The sequence below is a fragment of the Bubalus bubalis genome, chromosome 7 (genome assembly GCF_019923935.1).
Source record: "Bubalus bubalis isolate 160015118507 breed Murrah chromosome 7, NDDB_SH_1, whole genome shotgun sequence".
NCBI lineage: Eukaryota > Metazoa > Chordata > Mammalia > Artiodactyla > Bovidae > Bubalus > Bubalus bubalis.
The window spans coordinates 45587311-45604776 of NC_059163.1; the positions used below are offsets into that span (position 1 = coordinate 45587311).

A 17466-nucleotide genomic window follows, 5' to 3' on the forward strand; every position below is an offset into this window, starting at 1 on the left:
GGAGTGGGGTGCCATTGCCTTCTCCAATAACAGTGCTACTAGTGTTTTTTTTCCTAAGATGAGCTTTTATTTTGACTTTGCAAGGGAATGGGTCTTGTAAATCACGTATTTACTGAAGACAATTTGAAGAAATTATATACTTCAAATCTTGGAATTGGACACACAAGGTATGCCACAACAGGAAACTGTGAATTAGAAAATTGCCAGCCCTTTGTTGTTGAAACACTTCATGGAAAAATAGCTGTGGCACATAATGGCGAATTAGTTAATGCTGCGCGCTTAAGGAAAAAGGTAAGGGTGTTTTTTCTTTAATGCTTTTTTCATGATTGTGATAAATTATTGAAAAGAAGTATGGAGGATCTTGGTAAAGTGTATTATCTTGTTGTTGCCACCTGTTACCTAATTGCAAAGAACAACTGTAACAGAATTATGCGGAGTACTTGTTCTCATTACAAATTCTAAGATATTCCCCCCAGAGTCTGGGGTGGGAATGAGGTGGCTTAATCTGCAGTGTAATATGCTCCTGAGGTGATTCTGATGCATTGTTTTGGAATAGTGATTTGGAAAACTGATTGAATTATTCCCAGAACTTTGTCCTACCCTCTTCTTAGGCTCTGGCATTGTCATTGTAATAATACAGTTTTTTGCTATGAAATGAAAACAAATTTTTTATTCAATCAAAAATATAAATATGAAGTAAAAATTATTTTAAAACTCACTCTTTAGAGATCACCACCAAAAGTTCAATTACAAACAACACCTTGTTCATTATTTCTAGACCTAACCCCTTAGGCTGGTACTCAGCTTCATCTCAGCACATTTCACTGCATCGGGGCTGATCAGTGAGGGTAGGTAGCCACCATCACCACCGCCAGCAAACCTGGGCTGAAAGTCCCTACTGCAGTGTGCCACTCTTATGGGGATGTGTCCTGTTTGTCAGGAGTGGACTGAAAAAGTTAGAACCACAATCCCAAACCCTCATGCTGTCCCCATCTGCCTCCCCACCTACCTACTGCAGGTCTACATTCCTCTAGACTTAGTTTTCAAAGGCTTTCCTGTATACCTCCTAAAGCACTTTTTTTCCCCCTGTTTGAAAAGCTTCAGAGACTTCCCATTGCCTCCAGCAGTAGATATACAGTATATTATTAGTACATTATTAGATATATATACCTACCATTGGTAGAATGCAGGATTTCATAACAGCATCCACACAATATCTGATCTCTTTCTGTGATGGCAGGCTCTTGGGTGAAGAGTGAGTTGAAGTTTCCCCTCTAATGATTATGACTTTTCTCCTTTCTAAATAGCTTCTGCGTCATGGTATTGGTCTGTCAACAAGTTCTGATAGTGAAATGATCACTCAGCTACTGGCTTATACCCCTCCTCAGGAACAAGATGACACCCCAGACTGGGTAGCTAGGTAATTATAAAAGTAGACTGAGCTTGCAGCTGTGATAATGAGACCTTTGTCTTGCATGCGTTTATAATGAAAATTATTCATTGAATTATTTAACTGATTCCAGGATTAAAAATTTAATGAAGGAAGCACCCACGGCATATTCTCTGCTTATAATGCACAAAGATGTGATTTATGCAGTCCGAGATCCCTATGGAAATCGTCCTCTATGCATTGGTCGTCTTATTCCTATTTCTGATATAAATGATAAAGGTAATGAACGTCAAAAGAAATACAATAATTTCATAATGCTTTTCCAAGTCATTGCCCTACTGTTGGCACACCCTGAAATCTTTAGGTATTAGGAACTTATTGAATAAAAAAGCTAAGTAAAAAAGAAAGAAGTGGCACTTATTTTTTTCTTCTTTTTTAGTTACTCCAGGTAGGATGTGGGATCTTAGTTCCCTGGTCAGTAACCAAACTCGTACTCCTTGTATTGGAAGCACCAACTTTTAAACCACTGGACTGCCAGGGAAGTCTTGGCACTTAGTTTTTAAAGTATATTTCCTTGACTATTTCTGAGGATGAGCCACTTTTAATACATTTAATGGGCATTCCTGTTTTGTCCTGCCTGAACGGCCTATTCATATCCTTTGCCCAGCTTTTTCATTTGTGCAGTATGATTTCAGTGATTTTCTTTTTGACTTGTCAGATGTCTTATTCAAGCCATGAAATCATTTTGTTTGAAGGAAGCTTGCAATCTTATCTTTGGTACTAGTCAAATGAAGAGTTCTTAAAGTCATAGTCATGGATAGTGATTGAGTTCTTTGGTTTATAAATTGGTGTTTAACTGTTCTCCTAAAATAGGTAGCCTCTTTTAAATGTCTTGAATTCAATAACTGAATTGATTGTCTTGTGATTTACAGGAAAAAAAACATCAGAAACAGAAGGATGGGTGGTGTCTTCAGAATCTTGTAGCTTTTTATCTATCGGTGCAAGGTAAATTTTGTAGCATTCAACGTAACTTTTCCATGTCAATTAAAAAAATTTTTACCTGAAAGTTTTGCTTCTGATGTCTGCAAGAACACATGCTTTTAAATGCAGTTTCTTGTGTACATTGTGCTCAGCAGTTGCACTAACATTAATGTCCTGGTTTAGTTGCTAAGTCATGTCTGACTTCTGTGAACCCATAGACTGTAGCCCACCAGGCTTCTATGTCCTTGGGATTTCCCAGGCAAGAATACTGGAGGGGATTGCCATTTCCTTCTCCAGGGCATCTTCCTAACCCAGAGATCGAATCCATGTCTCCTGCATTGGCAGGCAGATTCTTCACCACAGAACCACTAGGGAAACCCTATAACGTGCCAGTAGTACCTTCTCATCCTGGAACTGGGATCTTGTTTTCAAAATACCGTGAGACTTATTTTAGAAAGGAAGAATCTCCTCAACAAGGAATAGTTATGAGCAAAAAAATTTAAGCCAGGATAAAAATGTTCTCTTTAACCTTCATTCTGTTACAAATCAATAAAATGCAGGACTTTCATTTTTTAAAATTCTAAATTCAAGTGTAGGGTAGCAGATTTATAGAAATTACTGTTGGAGGAATACTCTCTTTTTTAAGCCAATAGACTTTATATTAAATTGAACCCTTTTTCCATTATAAGGAAAGGGACTCTGTGCACTTTATAATAGATAATTAGCCTTAAGGACTGGTTTACTTCAAGTCTCCTTTAACATTGTTTCCCAAGATATTACCGTGAAGTCTTGCCTGGAGAAATTGTGGAGATATCCAGACATAAAATCCAAACTCTTGATATTATACCAAGGTCTGAAGGAAACGCAATGGCTTTCTGCATCTTTGAATATGTTTATTTTGCAAGACCAGATAGTATATTTGAAAGTAAGTAAAATATCTCTATATTGATATAAATCTGTTATCTCATTGAAACAAGAAAGTGCTTGGGCCCAAAGGCTTTGAAGGCACAGTTATACGTTGTGAAAAGATCACAGTTCCTCTGACTGTCAGATTTTTTTCCTTTTTGGAGTAAAGATTATAATTTTTAGCTATGTATTAAGGTTAATTTTTTTAATTAACTTACATTTATTTGGCTGCTTCGGGTCCTGGTTGTGGCCCCTCAGAGCTTCACTATGTCGTGTGGGATCTTTGTTGTGGTGCATGGACTCTTGGGGCAGCATGCCAGCCTCAGCAGCACGCTGGCTGTCTAGTGGCTTCAGTCGTTGCAGCAGCCTGGCTCTCTAGTTGTGGCATGAAGGCTCCAGAGCGCACGGGCTTAGCTGCTCTGCAGCATCTTAGTTCCCTGACCAGCAATTGAGTCCTCGTCCCCTGAATTGCAAGTTGAATTCTTAACTACTGGACCACTAGGGGAATCCCGAGGTTAATTTTTTTTTTTTCTAAGAGTGAATTCCCTCTGATTTATGAGTTTCCACTTTAGTGTTTTTTGTCTTGCTTTTCTTTTGGTACTCAATTCTATAGAGTTCTAACAAGCTAGTTTCTTCCAATAATGATATGCTGGGCTATATTATACTAAGTAAAAATCTATTTCCTTTTCCAAATATTCTAGACCAGATGGTTTACACAGTAAGATATCGTTGTGGTCAGCAGCTGGCCATTGAAGCCCCTGTGGATGCAGATTTGGTTAGCACTGTCCCAGAATCCGCTACACCTGCTGCTCTTGGTTACGCAACAAAGGTATTTTCTCTTCATTAACACACAGTGAACTGCTTATTTAGCACTGGGATTAGAAATTCATGTATATAAAGAGAAACTCATCAATTTATGAGTAAGGAAAAAGACATTGTTTCTTTACAAGAGTTACTTATTTTCCAGCCTTTTCATTTAGTGGCACTGTTTTTTAGTGGATCCATAAAAAATTCACCCAAAGAGGAGGAGAATGATCTCCTCATTTTAGAAAGATAACATCATACTATCTATTGAGTTTAGTGGTAATATTTACTTATTTTAAAGTACCCTCATAAGCCACTGGTGTATTCTTTCCTGCTGAGTGTGGGTAGTAATAAAGCTATTTTTTAAAATTTTGTATAATGTTCTTAGTACTATGCTTAACTGCATTTTTCATAACCAAGTAGATTATATAATTATAGTGATTCTGGGGTATAATACCCAACATTCATTGTGTTGGGAAGTTCAGTTTATGAACTTTTTAAAGAAATAATATGCATACAATACGTTCCTTTTTCTCATAGTGATTTATTCTTTGTCATGTGTTCACATTCTTAGCATTTCCTTCCAAGAGAGAGAAATAACAATATGTAAGAAAGAAACATTACAAATTCTAGTAAAATGAATTGTTTTCCCACTAAGTAGAAAACTTTTGATAATTTTTCTTTTTGCCTTGTCTTCCCTACAGTTTAGATAGTGAAGGAAAATTGTAATCTGATGATGGAGAGCTCAAAATTATAACTGCATTTAAAATTTTTACAGACATGTTCTAATGGAAGCATGACCTAGAGAAAACAGGGCCCTTGCGTTCTCCATATATGTACTGCTCATTGTCCTTTTATTCCTTCTCTTTTAGTGTGGGCTTCCATACGTGGAGGTGCTATGTAAAAACCGGTATGTAGGAAGAACATTCATTCAGCCAAACATGAGGTTAAGACAACTTGGTGTTGCAAAAAAATTTGGAGTACTGTCAGACAACTTTAAAGGAAAAAGAATTGTTCTTGTAGACGATTCAATTGTGAGAGGCAATACCATCTCACCCATAATCAAGTTACTCAAAGAATCTGGTGCAAAAGAGGTAAGTAATATTAAAACACCTATGCTAAAGCACCAATAATTTACAATATGATAAAATTGGTAAAATTTTATGTTAAAATTTTTATAAACCTAATTTAAAACTAACAAATCACAAAATAGAATACTTTTAAATTTGTAGGATATTGATGACTATTTTTATGAAGATGTAGAAGCAGTCCTAGTGTAATAATTTGACCCATTGGGTTATATTATCAAATCTCAAAGCTTATTCTAACTAAATACTTCAGTAATTCATATTACTAAATGAGATGTGTCATTTACTAATAGTTGATCAGATTTAGAAATAAAATCCATTGTGGAGAAAATGATATAGAAAGCAATATGACAGTCTAAGATAATTATGCTTAAGATTTCTAGCCTTTTTTAATGACGAGTTATGATTATGATACTCTCTTTGGAATTCTGTGAAAATCATGTAATGAAGACAAAGAAGTGTAAAGTTAGTTCATCACCCATACTATAGTAAAAAAAGAATAAGACACAAATAAATACAAGAACTAGAAATAGCTTATATATCTACCAGCAGGAAATGATTTGGTAAATTGATACATCAGTATGATGAAATACAATGCAACCATTAAAAACTATAAAGACTGCTAAACATGGGGAAATCTTTGCTGTTATAAGAAAGGTAAAAAGTAAATGTGGACACTGATTATAGCTTTGTAAATTTTCCTGACAAAAGTCAGAAAATAATGATAGATTAAAAAAAGTAGACAAACACAGCTCTTTGTAATAGTAAGTTTTTGGTTTTGTTTTTTTTTTAAATATCCTGGTAGGTGTTATTTTCTTTTTACGAATAAAATGGTAAAATAAGAGGTAGGCAAAAGTTCCTTTCAAGTGTTAGAAAAATGAAGGTGGTCCTAGGAATGTAATAAATGAAAAATGAGAGATCAGAAGAAAGAAATGTCCTTGTCAGTAGGTGACAGAAAGAAACAATGGGAAGCTCTGTATGAAGAGCCCTTTAAAAGTGGCTAACATTTCAGAATTCGTGTCCAGGTCACTTTAGGGTCTAGAACAGGGCTCCTCAAGTAGGATTCTTGGTCATTCTTTATGTTAATTCTAAAAGTAATTCTGACTTAACACTTGGAGGTCTGTGTGTATATCACATAATTTTTTTCTACCTATTATTTTGAAAGAAATTTTGTAGTGTGCTTTGCTGCCCATATGTTTTTAAAAATTCTATAAAACAATTTTATGTTGCATTTGCCAGTGACAGAATTTTGCATAATTGTTCTTCCAGTGAATGTCGAACTAATAAATGCATGAAATGATTTCTTTCCAAGGTACATATTCGCGTAGCTTCACCACCAATTAGATATCCATGCTTCATGGGAATAAACATACCAACAAAAGAAGAGCTTATTGCCAATAAACCAGAATTTGAGCATATTTCAGATTACCTAGGTAGGTATCAAAATTTCTATAAACGTTGATCTTTATTCATTTTTTAACAGAAAATCCAAGCTTATCAATCTTTACACTTTTCATGAAAAAGAGTGTTCAATATTTGTTAAAAGAAGACGTTATGTATGTTGAGCAGACGAACAGTGGGAGTGCCTGGTGTATATGGACACCATAGTGAGTGCTGTGATAAGAGAGCTAGGCCAGGTGAGTTTAGAGGAGAAGGAAGAAGGGCTTTCACAGCAGAGAGCCGCATATCAGTTCACATCTCCCGAAGCTCAGATCAGAAGAAAAACAAGTACTTTCACCACAGATTTCTAATAAAACAATTTGGATGTGGGTACAAATCAAAAGTGAAAAGCTTGTGTAGACTCATCATTAACAATGAGGTCAGAAGACTTGCAGATGGAGGTCATCCTGGGAAGACATTTACCTTTCAAATTCAGGTGAAGTATAAACTATAAATATCATCTACATGTTCATCCATGTATGGTATGTCCACCACATTCATTGCTTTACGGCTGGTGTTTCTCTTGACTGGTCATGCCTGGTTGTGTCTCTACCTTACCAGTTAAGTATTTTGAACATTATGCAACTGATACATTGTGAACACTCACTCTTTGCCAGGACCATATCTATATTATTGTAATAATATATGAAAATGCTATAGTTAGTATTTCCCTTATCTGATAGATGAAAAATACAGACCTGGGAAAAGTAAATGACCTTGAGCTTAAATGTGAATCCAGATCTTCCTGACTTCAAAATCTATTATTTAAGAAAACTGACTCCTGAAGCCCATTGAATCCATTTTAGACACAGATTCTCCAGTGCTATTTTAAATTATGTTATCCCTTAAATTCCAATTTAAAATTTAAAAAAATAATAAAGATCCTGTGTTTTATTGATGCTCCAGCCACCACCACTACCCTCCTTTTTTTATTTTAAGAGAGGCTAAAGGAGGGAATTCCCTAGCAGTCTAGTGGCTAGGACTATGAGCTCTTACTGCTGAGGGCCCAGATTCAATCCTTGGTTGAGGAGCTAAGATCCCAGAAGCCATGCAGCAAATAAATAAGTAAATAATTGAAATTAAAAAAAAATAAATTAAAAAAGAGAGGCTAAAGGAGAAATTTTTATTCTGGCTTATGTTTTTCTGTTTGTAACTATTCTCTGTTAGACAGTTCTTCCTTTCCAAAGGAAGTGTCATGACCTTTTCCCCCTCTTTCCCCCTTTAGGAGCAAACAGTGTTGTGTATCTGTCAGTAGAAGGACTGGTTTCATCTGTACAAGAAGGAACATTGAAAAAACAGAGAGTGAAAAAGCATGACATTGCAGTTCAAGAAAATGGGAATGGTCTGCAATGTTTTGAAAACAATGGTCATTGTACAAAGGAAGATATTATGATTCAAGAAAATGAGAATGGTCTGCAATGTTTTGAAAAGAATGATCATTGTACAGCTTGTCTGACTGGAAAATACCCTGTGGAATTGGAATGGTAGCTGCCAGAGGCAGACATGATATTTCAGGTCAAAAAAGTTGGTGAAGAAGCTGTAGTGGTTATACCTTCATTTACTGTTACTCAGTTGGTACAATAAATGCTTGTGCTGTAAGTTTTGAGATTTTTTTTTTCTGAAAAGGATACCAAATTGCTATGATTTATTCAGTAATCCTGGATAAATACTTCGGTATTATGTAGGAACTTGGGTGATCCTTTCAGTTTTATTCAGTACTGTTATTTTTTAGAGATTATGTACATTTCAGATCATCAGCAGTAATGCAGCAGATAGGTGAATTTCTGTTTTAGAGAGGATTGCCAGGTATTATACTCTCACAGGTTCTTAGGAAATTTTGTGGAATGTTTAAGAGTTATTGAAATTCATTTATGGAATATTTTCATAATTGAACATTGCTAATTGCATTTCATACAACAATATGTGTTCTGTTTGGTTTTTTTCTCTCAAGCATTAGCTAGCTTGGTTAGAGAAAACAAGTGGTTAAGTGTCATTTGCCAGGTCCATGCTTTAAAGAGTTTGCAAGAGGTTAGACTAGGGTGTTAGATGCAAACAGGACATGTGAATTCCTTGTTCATTATATATCATAAGATTCAATACATCAGATTCAGTTAAACTTGAATCCATTATACCCCAAAGTTATCTATCATCTACAGTTCTCTAAAAAAAAACCTTTTGTGCCTCACTTTCCTCACCTGTGCGATGAGGTGTTTATATTATTAAATTCAATAACTAGCAGTTATTTTGGTGTTAGAGCCATCATTCCACCTCCCAATGTTAAGACAGTGAATTAGCTTTTGAAATGTTGGCTGTTGGTCTGCAGTCAAGATTTCAAAAGGGGGACACAGTTTGCCACCTAGCTCTGAAATGTCCTGACTGTAAAAAGATGTCTGTGCAAAAAATTTTTCTACATTTGACTAGAAAGTGTTAATATGATCCATACTACTTAGTGCCCTTATGGTAGAAGCACAGAAAGTAACCTAGTACATTTGAAGTAAAAGATACATTTTTTTAGATTCTAACAAATGTTTTATCCTTCATTGGATTATGTGTCTTTTAATGAAGTGCTTGATCACTTTCAAACGTGTATGCAATGAGATGATCAAGTCGAAACACTGTAGGGGCCAGTTTTAAGGATCAAGGAGACAACAACCTTTTCCATTTAGTGTATTCATCTCATTCCAAGCATCGACTCATTAATTTACCACTTATTCTACTTTACTGAGATCTAATGAATTAGAGTTTTTTAAGGTTTTTTTTTTTAACTTTGTTAACATCTGAGGTGACTTGCCCAAAGCCCTTGCTTATGTAAGCTTTTTAAAACATAAAAGTGTTTTTTTAGGTGCATTACCTTGATGTGGGACACGACTGAGCGACTGAACTGACTGAACTGAACTGACCTTGATGTGGTGTACATAGTGTCCAAATCCACCTAGAATTATAATATTTATTAATAACCATAGTCTTTTTCTCTTCGTTCCATATTTAGTTTCCTATGTTGTGTCATGGCAGGCAAGAGAAACTGTTGGCAGCTCTTTAAGCCCGTATGTGGCAGGCAGCAGTGGCCACATAACCCTGTGCTGGGGACACAAGCAAGCTGGCATTTGAATAACGCCCTGGGCCCATTTGTGTATGTAGCCTCTGGTCTTAAAGGTATTCTTAGTGGCACCATGGAGGAGGCGAGACCTTTGGGTCGCTTTTGAACTAGCCTTACTTACGTTTTTTACATTTGATTTTTTTTAAATAAAACAAGAGACTCAGGGAAAGTACTAAACCAAAATCTCTGATTTGACTTTTGTGTTTTCCATAGTTTTTGGTTTTATTGCGATGTTTTTAGAAAAGAAAATGGTACTGTGACACTTGAGTAATTTTACAGATTTCTGACTCTTTCTCCACCATGACCTTTTATTTCACAAGTTTCTAAACTGTGAATTACAGTTTTATATCAGTGTAATCTCAAATGTTGTTTAGCTGCTTTAAATTTATATAGGTATGGTAAGATGCAGAGAAAATGAGAAATATGTTTTCACAGAATGTATATTGTGGACTAAACTAAGCCTACTTTTTGTGAATTCCTTGTGATGCATTGGTGACAAATACATGTAATGAGTACATCTAAATATGTGTGTATACTTTTTCTAAATAAAGATTTTTAGGTAGTATATCATGGTGAACAGCACAGTGACAGTCATACTCAGGATCCATTCTTGGCATCACCTAGTTATATCTTACTTCGCTGATTCAGGCATTTCAATAATAGGACATCTCTTATGAACCAGGCAAACTGCTGATGGAGTAGAAGGGATGAATAAAATAGTTAGAAATGCAGTGCTAAGTAAGCACTAAGATAGTGGCCAAATTCTGGGGAACACTAGCCAGAATAGGGAAGGTGTCACAGAAGAGGAGGCTTAGATTTTCAAACTGTGTGTTGTTGGAATGGAGTACTCTTTAAAATAAAAATAAAGTAGATAAATGAATAAACTGTGGTACATCCAGACAATAGAATATTATGTGGTCCTAAAAATAAATGAGCTGTCAAGCCATGAAAAGACATGGAGTGAACTTAAATGGCTATGACTAAGTGAAAGATGCCTGTCTGAAAAGAGTACATACTGTATGTGTCCAACTATATGACATTCTGGAAAAGGCAAAACTGTGGAGACATAAAAAGATCAGTGGTTGCCAGGAGTTGGTGGGGAGAGAGGGATGAACAGGTGAAGCACAGGGGAAATTTTTAGGTTAGTCAAACTATTTTCTGTATTACTATGATGGTGAATAAATGTCATTATATATTTGTCCAAACCTATAGAATATATTGGGTTATAATATATATCCATAATAATATAATCATATATTACTTTACTTTGCCAACAACGGTCCATCTAGTCAAAGCTATGGTTTTTCCAGTAGACATGTATGGATGTGAGAGTTGGACTATAAAGAAAGCTGAGCACCAAAGAATTGATGCTTTTGAACTGTGGTGTTGGAGAAGAGTCTTGAGAGTCCCTTGGACTGCAAAGAGATCCAACCAGTCAATCCTAAAGGAAATCAGTCCTGAATATTCAGTGGAAGGACTGATGCTAAAGCTGAAACTCCAATACTTGGGCCACCTGATGTGAAAAACTGACTCATTGGAGAAGACACTGATGCTGGGAAAGATTGAAGGCAGGAGAGGACAACAGAGGATGAGATGGTTGGATGGCATTACCGACTCAATGGACATGAGTTTGGGTAAACTCTGGGAGTTGGTGATGGACAGGGAAGCCTGGCGTGCTGCAGTCCATGGGGTCGCAAAGAGTCAGACACAGCTGAGTGACTGAACTGAACTGAATAGAGCATATGACACCAAGAATGATCCCTAATGTAGACTAGAAAATTTGGGTGATAATGATATGTCAGTGTAGGTTCATCAGCTGTAACAAATGGACCACTCGGGGTGGGGGGAAAATTGATAACAGTCGAGGTTATTATATGTAGGGGTAGGGGGCATATGGGGGGCTTCCCTGGTAGCTCAGCTGGTAAAGAATCCACCTGCAATGCAGGAGATCCTTGGGTTCGATCCCTGGGAAGATCCTCTGGAGGAGGGCATGGCAGTCCACTCCAGTATTCTTGCTTGGAGAATCCCTATAGACAGAGGAGCCTGGTGGGCTACAGCCTGTGGAGTTGCCAAGAGTTGGATAAGACTAAGCACAGCACAGCACAGAGGGCATATGGGAACTCTGTACCTTCTGCTCAGTTTTGCTGTGAACCTAAAACTGCTTTAAAAACAGTCTGTTTAAAAATAAAGATACCAGGGGACTTATCAGTCTTCAGTGGTTAAGACTCTGAGCTCCCACTGCAGCAGGCACAGGTTTAATCCCTGGTCAGGAAATATGATCCCGCATGCCTTACAGCATGGACCAAAAAAAAAATCACAAAAATTAAAGACACCAGGGTCCTACCTCTAAAAAACAAAAACAATAAAAATAGATGCATATAGTTAAAGTGAAGAAAGCAGAGGCCATCTCCAGTCTTCTATAGTGCATCCACATTTTAAATATTTTTTTTGTCATTAATCTCTGTATGTTTTAAATAATTAGCTCATACTACTTACTGTACCAATTTTAGATATTATCTCTACTTCCCTGGAATCTAGCAAAGTGTGCTTTGACAGACTTAATCCACTTAATCATATTAGTATCATTGCCTCTCAGAATCTTGCCCTAGAGCATCGGTGAGTTTCTCATGACTTCTTTGGGTTTCAAGTAGGTATAGTCAACTTCTCTAAGAGAAACGGCCCTCTTGTTGACCAAAGAGAAAATCCAGACCCCTCAACAGTAGAACTGCACAGACACTTCAGAGTAAACGGCAACCTTAATGTAAGCTTGTTTTTGTGTGCAGAAATTGTCTTCTTATGATGGTGACTGCAGCCATGAAATTAAAAGACGCTTACTCCTTGGAAGGAAAGTTATGACCAACCTAGATAGCATATTCAAAAGCAGAGACATTACTTTGCCAACAAAGGTTCGTCTAGTCAAGGCTGTGGTTTTTCCTGTGGTCATGTATGGATGTGAGAGTTGGACTGTGAAGAAGGCTGAGCACTGAAGAATTGATGCTTTTGAACTGTGGTGTTGGAGAAGACTCTTGAGAGTCCCTTGGACTGCAAGGAGATCCAACCAGTCCATTCTGAAGGAGATCAGCCCTGGGAATTCTTTGGAAGGAATGATGCTAAAGCTTAAACTCCAGTACTTTGGCCACCTCATGCGAAGAGTTGACTCATTGGAAAAGACTCTGATGCTGGGAGGGATTGGGGGCAGGAGGAGAAGGGGACGACAGAGGATGAGATGGCTGGATGGCATCACTGACTCGATGGACGTGAGGCTCAGTGAACTCCGGGAGTTGGTGATGGACAGGGAGGCCTGGCGTGCTGCGATTCATGGGGTTGCAAAGAGTCAGACACGACTGAGCAACTGATCTGATCTGATCTGTAGCTCAGTTGTTGGATGGCAGGAATCGATTCTTTTAACTGTTTTGGAATTTCTCACTGCACTATGTCAAACAGAAAATGATGACACACAGGAGACCCAGGTTGGTCCTTGCACCCTTCCTCAATCATTGAAAATTGCTTGTTTGGCTTCAGTGATGGATATGTTAGATGTGGTGGTTAATTTTATGTTTCAGTTTGGCTAGGCTCTCGGTGTCAAGTTGTTTGTTGAAACACCTGTCTAGGTATTTTTTAGATGTAATAAACATTTAAATCAGTAAACTGAGTAAAGCAGATTGCCCTCCATAGTGTGGGTAGGCCTCATCCAGTCAGTTGAGGCCTTAAGAACAGATTGCAGTTTCCTGAATTAGAATTCTTGGGCCTGCAGCCTAGAAACCCTGCCAGTTTCCAAGCTGTTTCAGGGCTGCAACATCAACTCTTAACCTGAATTTCTGGCCTGGGGGTCTGCCCTGGGTTTCAAACTTGCCAGCCCCTGCAATTCTTTGAGCCAGTTTCTTAAGCTCCATTTATTCCATTGGTTCTGTTTCTCTAGAGAACTCTAGTGGGCTCACTCTTGCAAACAACCTGACTTCCCTCATCCTTCCAGTTTTTTCAGTCACCAGGCAAATGTGCCGAGCCTGAATGAACTCAACCACCCGTCACTCTTTCCTCTGACTTCAACTGAGCAGCTGAGCTCCCTTAGAATAAATCACACAAGACAGTCCCAACCGTGTTATGGGCTATGACGCTACAGGAGCACATAACTGACCTAACCTTGTCTCAGGGTAGGATCAAGGACTTTCAAAATTTTTTTTGAAATAATTTTTATTTTCAGAAGAAACAATGACATTGTCAACTGAGAGATGAGTTGGGAAGTAGGTGAAGAGAAGCAATGAAATGGGAATGTACCAATAAATGTGCAAAGGATCAGCAAAATACTGGGGTATGTATTTGATTATCAGGAATGGGAACCATGTAGTAGATGGAGAAGAATAAAAAGATACTCAGGAAACAGGTGCAAAACACATGAGTCTCTGCTGTCAAGAGGGATTAAATTAGGTCAGACTTGGAAACAATGCAGCTGCTATAGAATCTACGACAAGTGTTAAGTCACAGTTTGGGAGGGGTCTAGGCTTGGGCCCTATTTAAAAGCTAATAAGGTAACTTGTTACTGTTTCATGGCAGCGCACATGAGGTTCCTGAGTCAAAGACTAGAGAATTTCATTACTTGTGGCCAGAGCATCCTGTCTGATGGCTCTCCAAGCCTCCAAAGTCCCCCTGGGTGACTGAGGCAGACATAAATGGATGTCTGCACACAAACTGGGTGGTGTTACAGGAAAGGAGTACTAAGTTTGGGGGGATTCATTCTTTTTACAATAAGTGGAAGCAAGCCTGCTACTTGGGGAAGACATTACCTCAGCTCTGAAGATTGATCACTCTAAGCAGTCAGTACCTTGTGTTCTTTGCATACTTAGTAAGAATTTGCAGGGACACTCAGGGACCATGGCCAATCGCTCCCAGCAGTATGCTAGGTTCTTGGGATGGGGGTTGGAGGAGGATAGCTAAATTCTCATACAAAGTTTGAAGAAAGGCAATGTTGAAGCTGTGTTTCCATAAGAGGAGTAACTGTTCATTGAGCCAGTGTGGAGAGAGAAAGGATTTTTAGCCTGTGACCCAGCCGAAGCACAGGTGTGGAAACTTGATAAGGGTTTGGCAGGCTCAGAAGACTTGCTGCTGCTGCTGCTAAGTCACTTCAGTCGTGTCCGACTCTGTGTGACCCCAGAGATGGCAGCCCACCAGGCTCCCCCGTCCCTGGGATTCTCCAGGCAAGAACACTGGAGTGGGTTGCCATTTCCTTCTCCAGTGCATGAAAGTGAAAAGTGAAAGTGAAGTCTCTCAGTCGTGTCCAACTCCTAGTGACCCTATGGACTGCAGCTTACCAGGCTCCTCCGTCCATGGGATTTGCCAGGCAAGAGTACTGGGGTGGGTTGCCATTGCCTTCTCCCAGAAGACTTACTAGGGTCTTATTATAGCTGGATCTGACAGTACCAGGTGTGGGGACTGTGGAGCGTGGGGTGAGGAAGCAGTCGTCAATTGTGAGAGGTTAGGCTAGAAAGATAATGAACTATCTCACTTGCCTTACTAGAGTCTGAATGCCATGTAGGCAATGAGAGACCACTGAAGCTTCTTAAGAATGCTGTGGCTGCTCTGATGTATGTTTTAGAATGATCAGTCTAGATTACCAGGTAAAAATGGTATCTTAAACATTGCTTCTACATTTGCTTCCTCTTAGACCCCCTGAAAATGACAGTAAAAGGATTTTTTAGGGTCACAAACTCAAGGATAGAAAGGGATAAAATTCTGAAACCAAAAGCAAAGGGCTCAGATGATTTGGAAAAGCTCAGATATGCAGATGACACCACCCTTATGGCAGAAAGTGAAAAAGAACTAAAGAGCCTCTTGATGAAAGTGAAAGAAGAAAGTTGGCTTAAAGCTCAACATTCAGAAAACTAAGATCATGGCATCTGGTCCCATCACTTCATGGCAAATAGATGGGGAAAAAGTGGCTGACTTTATTTTGGGGGGCTCCAAAATCACTGCAGATGGTGATGGCAGCCACGAATTAAAAGACGCTGACTCCTTGGAAGGAAAGTTATGACCAAACTAGACAGCATATTAAAAAGCAGAGACATTACTTTGCCAACAAATGTCTGTCTAGTCAAGGGTATGGTTTTTTCCAGTAGTCATGTATCGATGTGAGAGTTGGACTCTAAAGAAAGTTGAGTGCCAATGAATTGATGCTTTTGAACTGTGGTGTTGGAGAAGACTCTTGAGAGGCCCTTGGACTGCAAGGAGATCCAACCAGTCCATCCTAAAGGAGATCAGTCCTGGGTGTTCATTGGAAGGACTTATGCTAGAGCTGAAACTCCAATACTTTGGCCACCTCATGCAAAGAGTTGACTCATTTGAAAAGACCCTGATGCTGGGAAAGATTGAGGGCAGGAGGAGAAGGGGATGACAGAGGATGAGATGGTTGGTTGGCATCACCGACTTAATGGACATGAGTTTGGGTGAACTCCGGGAGTTGGTGATGGACAGGGAGGCCTGGCGTGCTGCAGTCCATGGGGTCGCAAAGAGTTGGACGCGACTGAGCGACTGAACTGAACTGAAAGACTAAACCAGCAGGGAGCAAAGCCAGTAAACAATACTATTTACATCATTTTGTTTTAGTCGCTAGGTTGTGTCCAAGTCTTTTAGGACCCCATGGACTGTAGCCTGCCAGGTTCCTCTGTCCATGGGATTTCCCAGGCAAGAATACTGCAGTGGGTTGCCCTTTTCTTCTCCGGGGGATCTTTCTGACCCAGGGATTGAACCCTCCCTGCATTGGCAGGTGGATTTTTTTTTTCCCCTACCACTGAGACATCAGGGCCCTAAAAAACTGAGAAACTGGCTTCTGCACATAAGGATAAACAGGGTAACTAAAAGGATTGGCAATTCCCTTGGGAATGAATTATACCCTTATGATACCACCCATCAACCTAAAAGCCCAATTCTGAAAGCCCTTTTATTTGGGAGAGAGTAAAACAGTCCTTGTATTAGAGGACATCAGGCACTTGAAAATTTTTATACTGAATTCTGAGACCTCCTCCCAACCTCTGCAGCCCTTTTCTCTCATTTGGTTTTCAAAAAACATATCCCACGGACTCTGAACTTTCAATCAGCTTTTAAATGTCCCATTTTAAATAATCAATTATTACCAGACACCTGTGGAAGCCTCTAACATAGGAGTCCAAAAGCAACAGAAGAAATAGAGACTGAAAGGGGAAGAAAAACTCAAACAAGCTATCATTAATATCAGAATTAAATTACCCTGGCAGGTAGCAGTAGGATAATTAAATTATCCTACTGTAGCCACGCAAGACTGGAACAGCTTAAGGGAAAAGCTGAACAAGAGCACCTGAAGTAAGAGAGCAGAAGTTAGCATTTTAAAAATGCAGATGGCAGGCAGGGGAGGAATACAGATTGTAGGCCCCTCCCTCAGTAGATGACGAATTCAGAACCTCTTGGAATGGAGATTCAAGAATCTGGAATGGGTTATATGGCCAGCTGGGCAGTGGTCTAGAGACTGGGGACAGGAGGACAGAAGATCTAACTGCATACAGCAGGGTAAAAAGAAGTTGTGGGTGGGTGGGTATCTAGGCTTTCTCTCCGCCACTCACTGGGTGGATAATGGTGTCAGTCCCAAATATAGAAGCAAAGATACACATCTGACCCTGTTCCCCACCCCCTCAACACACACACACCAAATAAAAGATGGGTGGTACATACTCATGGGCAAGTGGAGGTATCTCTTACTTCGATTACTGCTACAGTTTCTTGCCACCAATGCCTAA

General features: G+C 38.9%; 1 protein-coding gene across 3 annotated transcripts in view; it reads left to right on the top strand.

Moving 5' to 3' along the window:
• PPAT (phosphoribosyl pyrophosphate amidotransferase) overlaps positions 1 to 8208 on the top strand; it is a 39096-nt gene extending 30888 nt beyond the window's left edge. For all 3 annotated transcript variants that reach the window (XM_025290012.3, XM_006058353.4, XM_044945861.2), the window contains 9 exons: positions 85 to 291; positions 1308 to 1420; positions 1524 to 1669; positions 2323 to 2395; positions 3145 to 3296; positions 3979 to 4106; positions 4954 to 5175; positions 6482 to 6602; positions 7835 to 8208. In XM_025290012.3, coding sequence (XP_025145797.1) covers positions 85 to 291; positions 1308 to 1420; positions 1524 to 1669; positions 2323 to 2395; positions 3145 to 3296; positions 3979 to 4106; positions 4954 to 5175; positions 6482 to 6602; positions 7835 to 8097 — 1425 coding nt within the window. In that variant the 3' untranslated portion in view covers positions 8098 to 8208. The remainder of the gene's footprint in view (positions 1 to 84; positions 292 to 1307; positions 1421 to 1523; positions 1670 to 2322; positions 2396 to 3144; positions 3297 to 3978; positions 4107 to 4953; positions 5176 to 6481; positions 6603 to 7834) is intronic.
• Positions 8209 to 17466: the final 9258 nt, after the last annotated feature.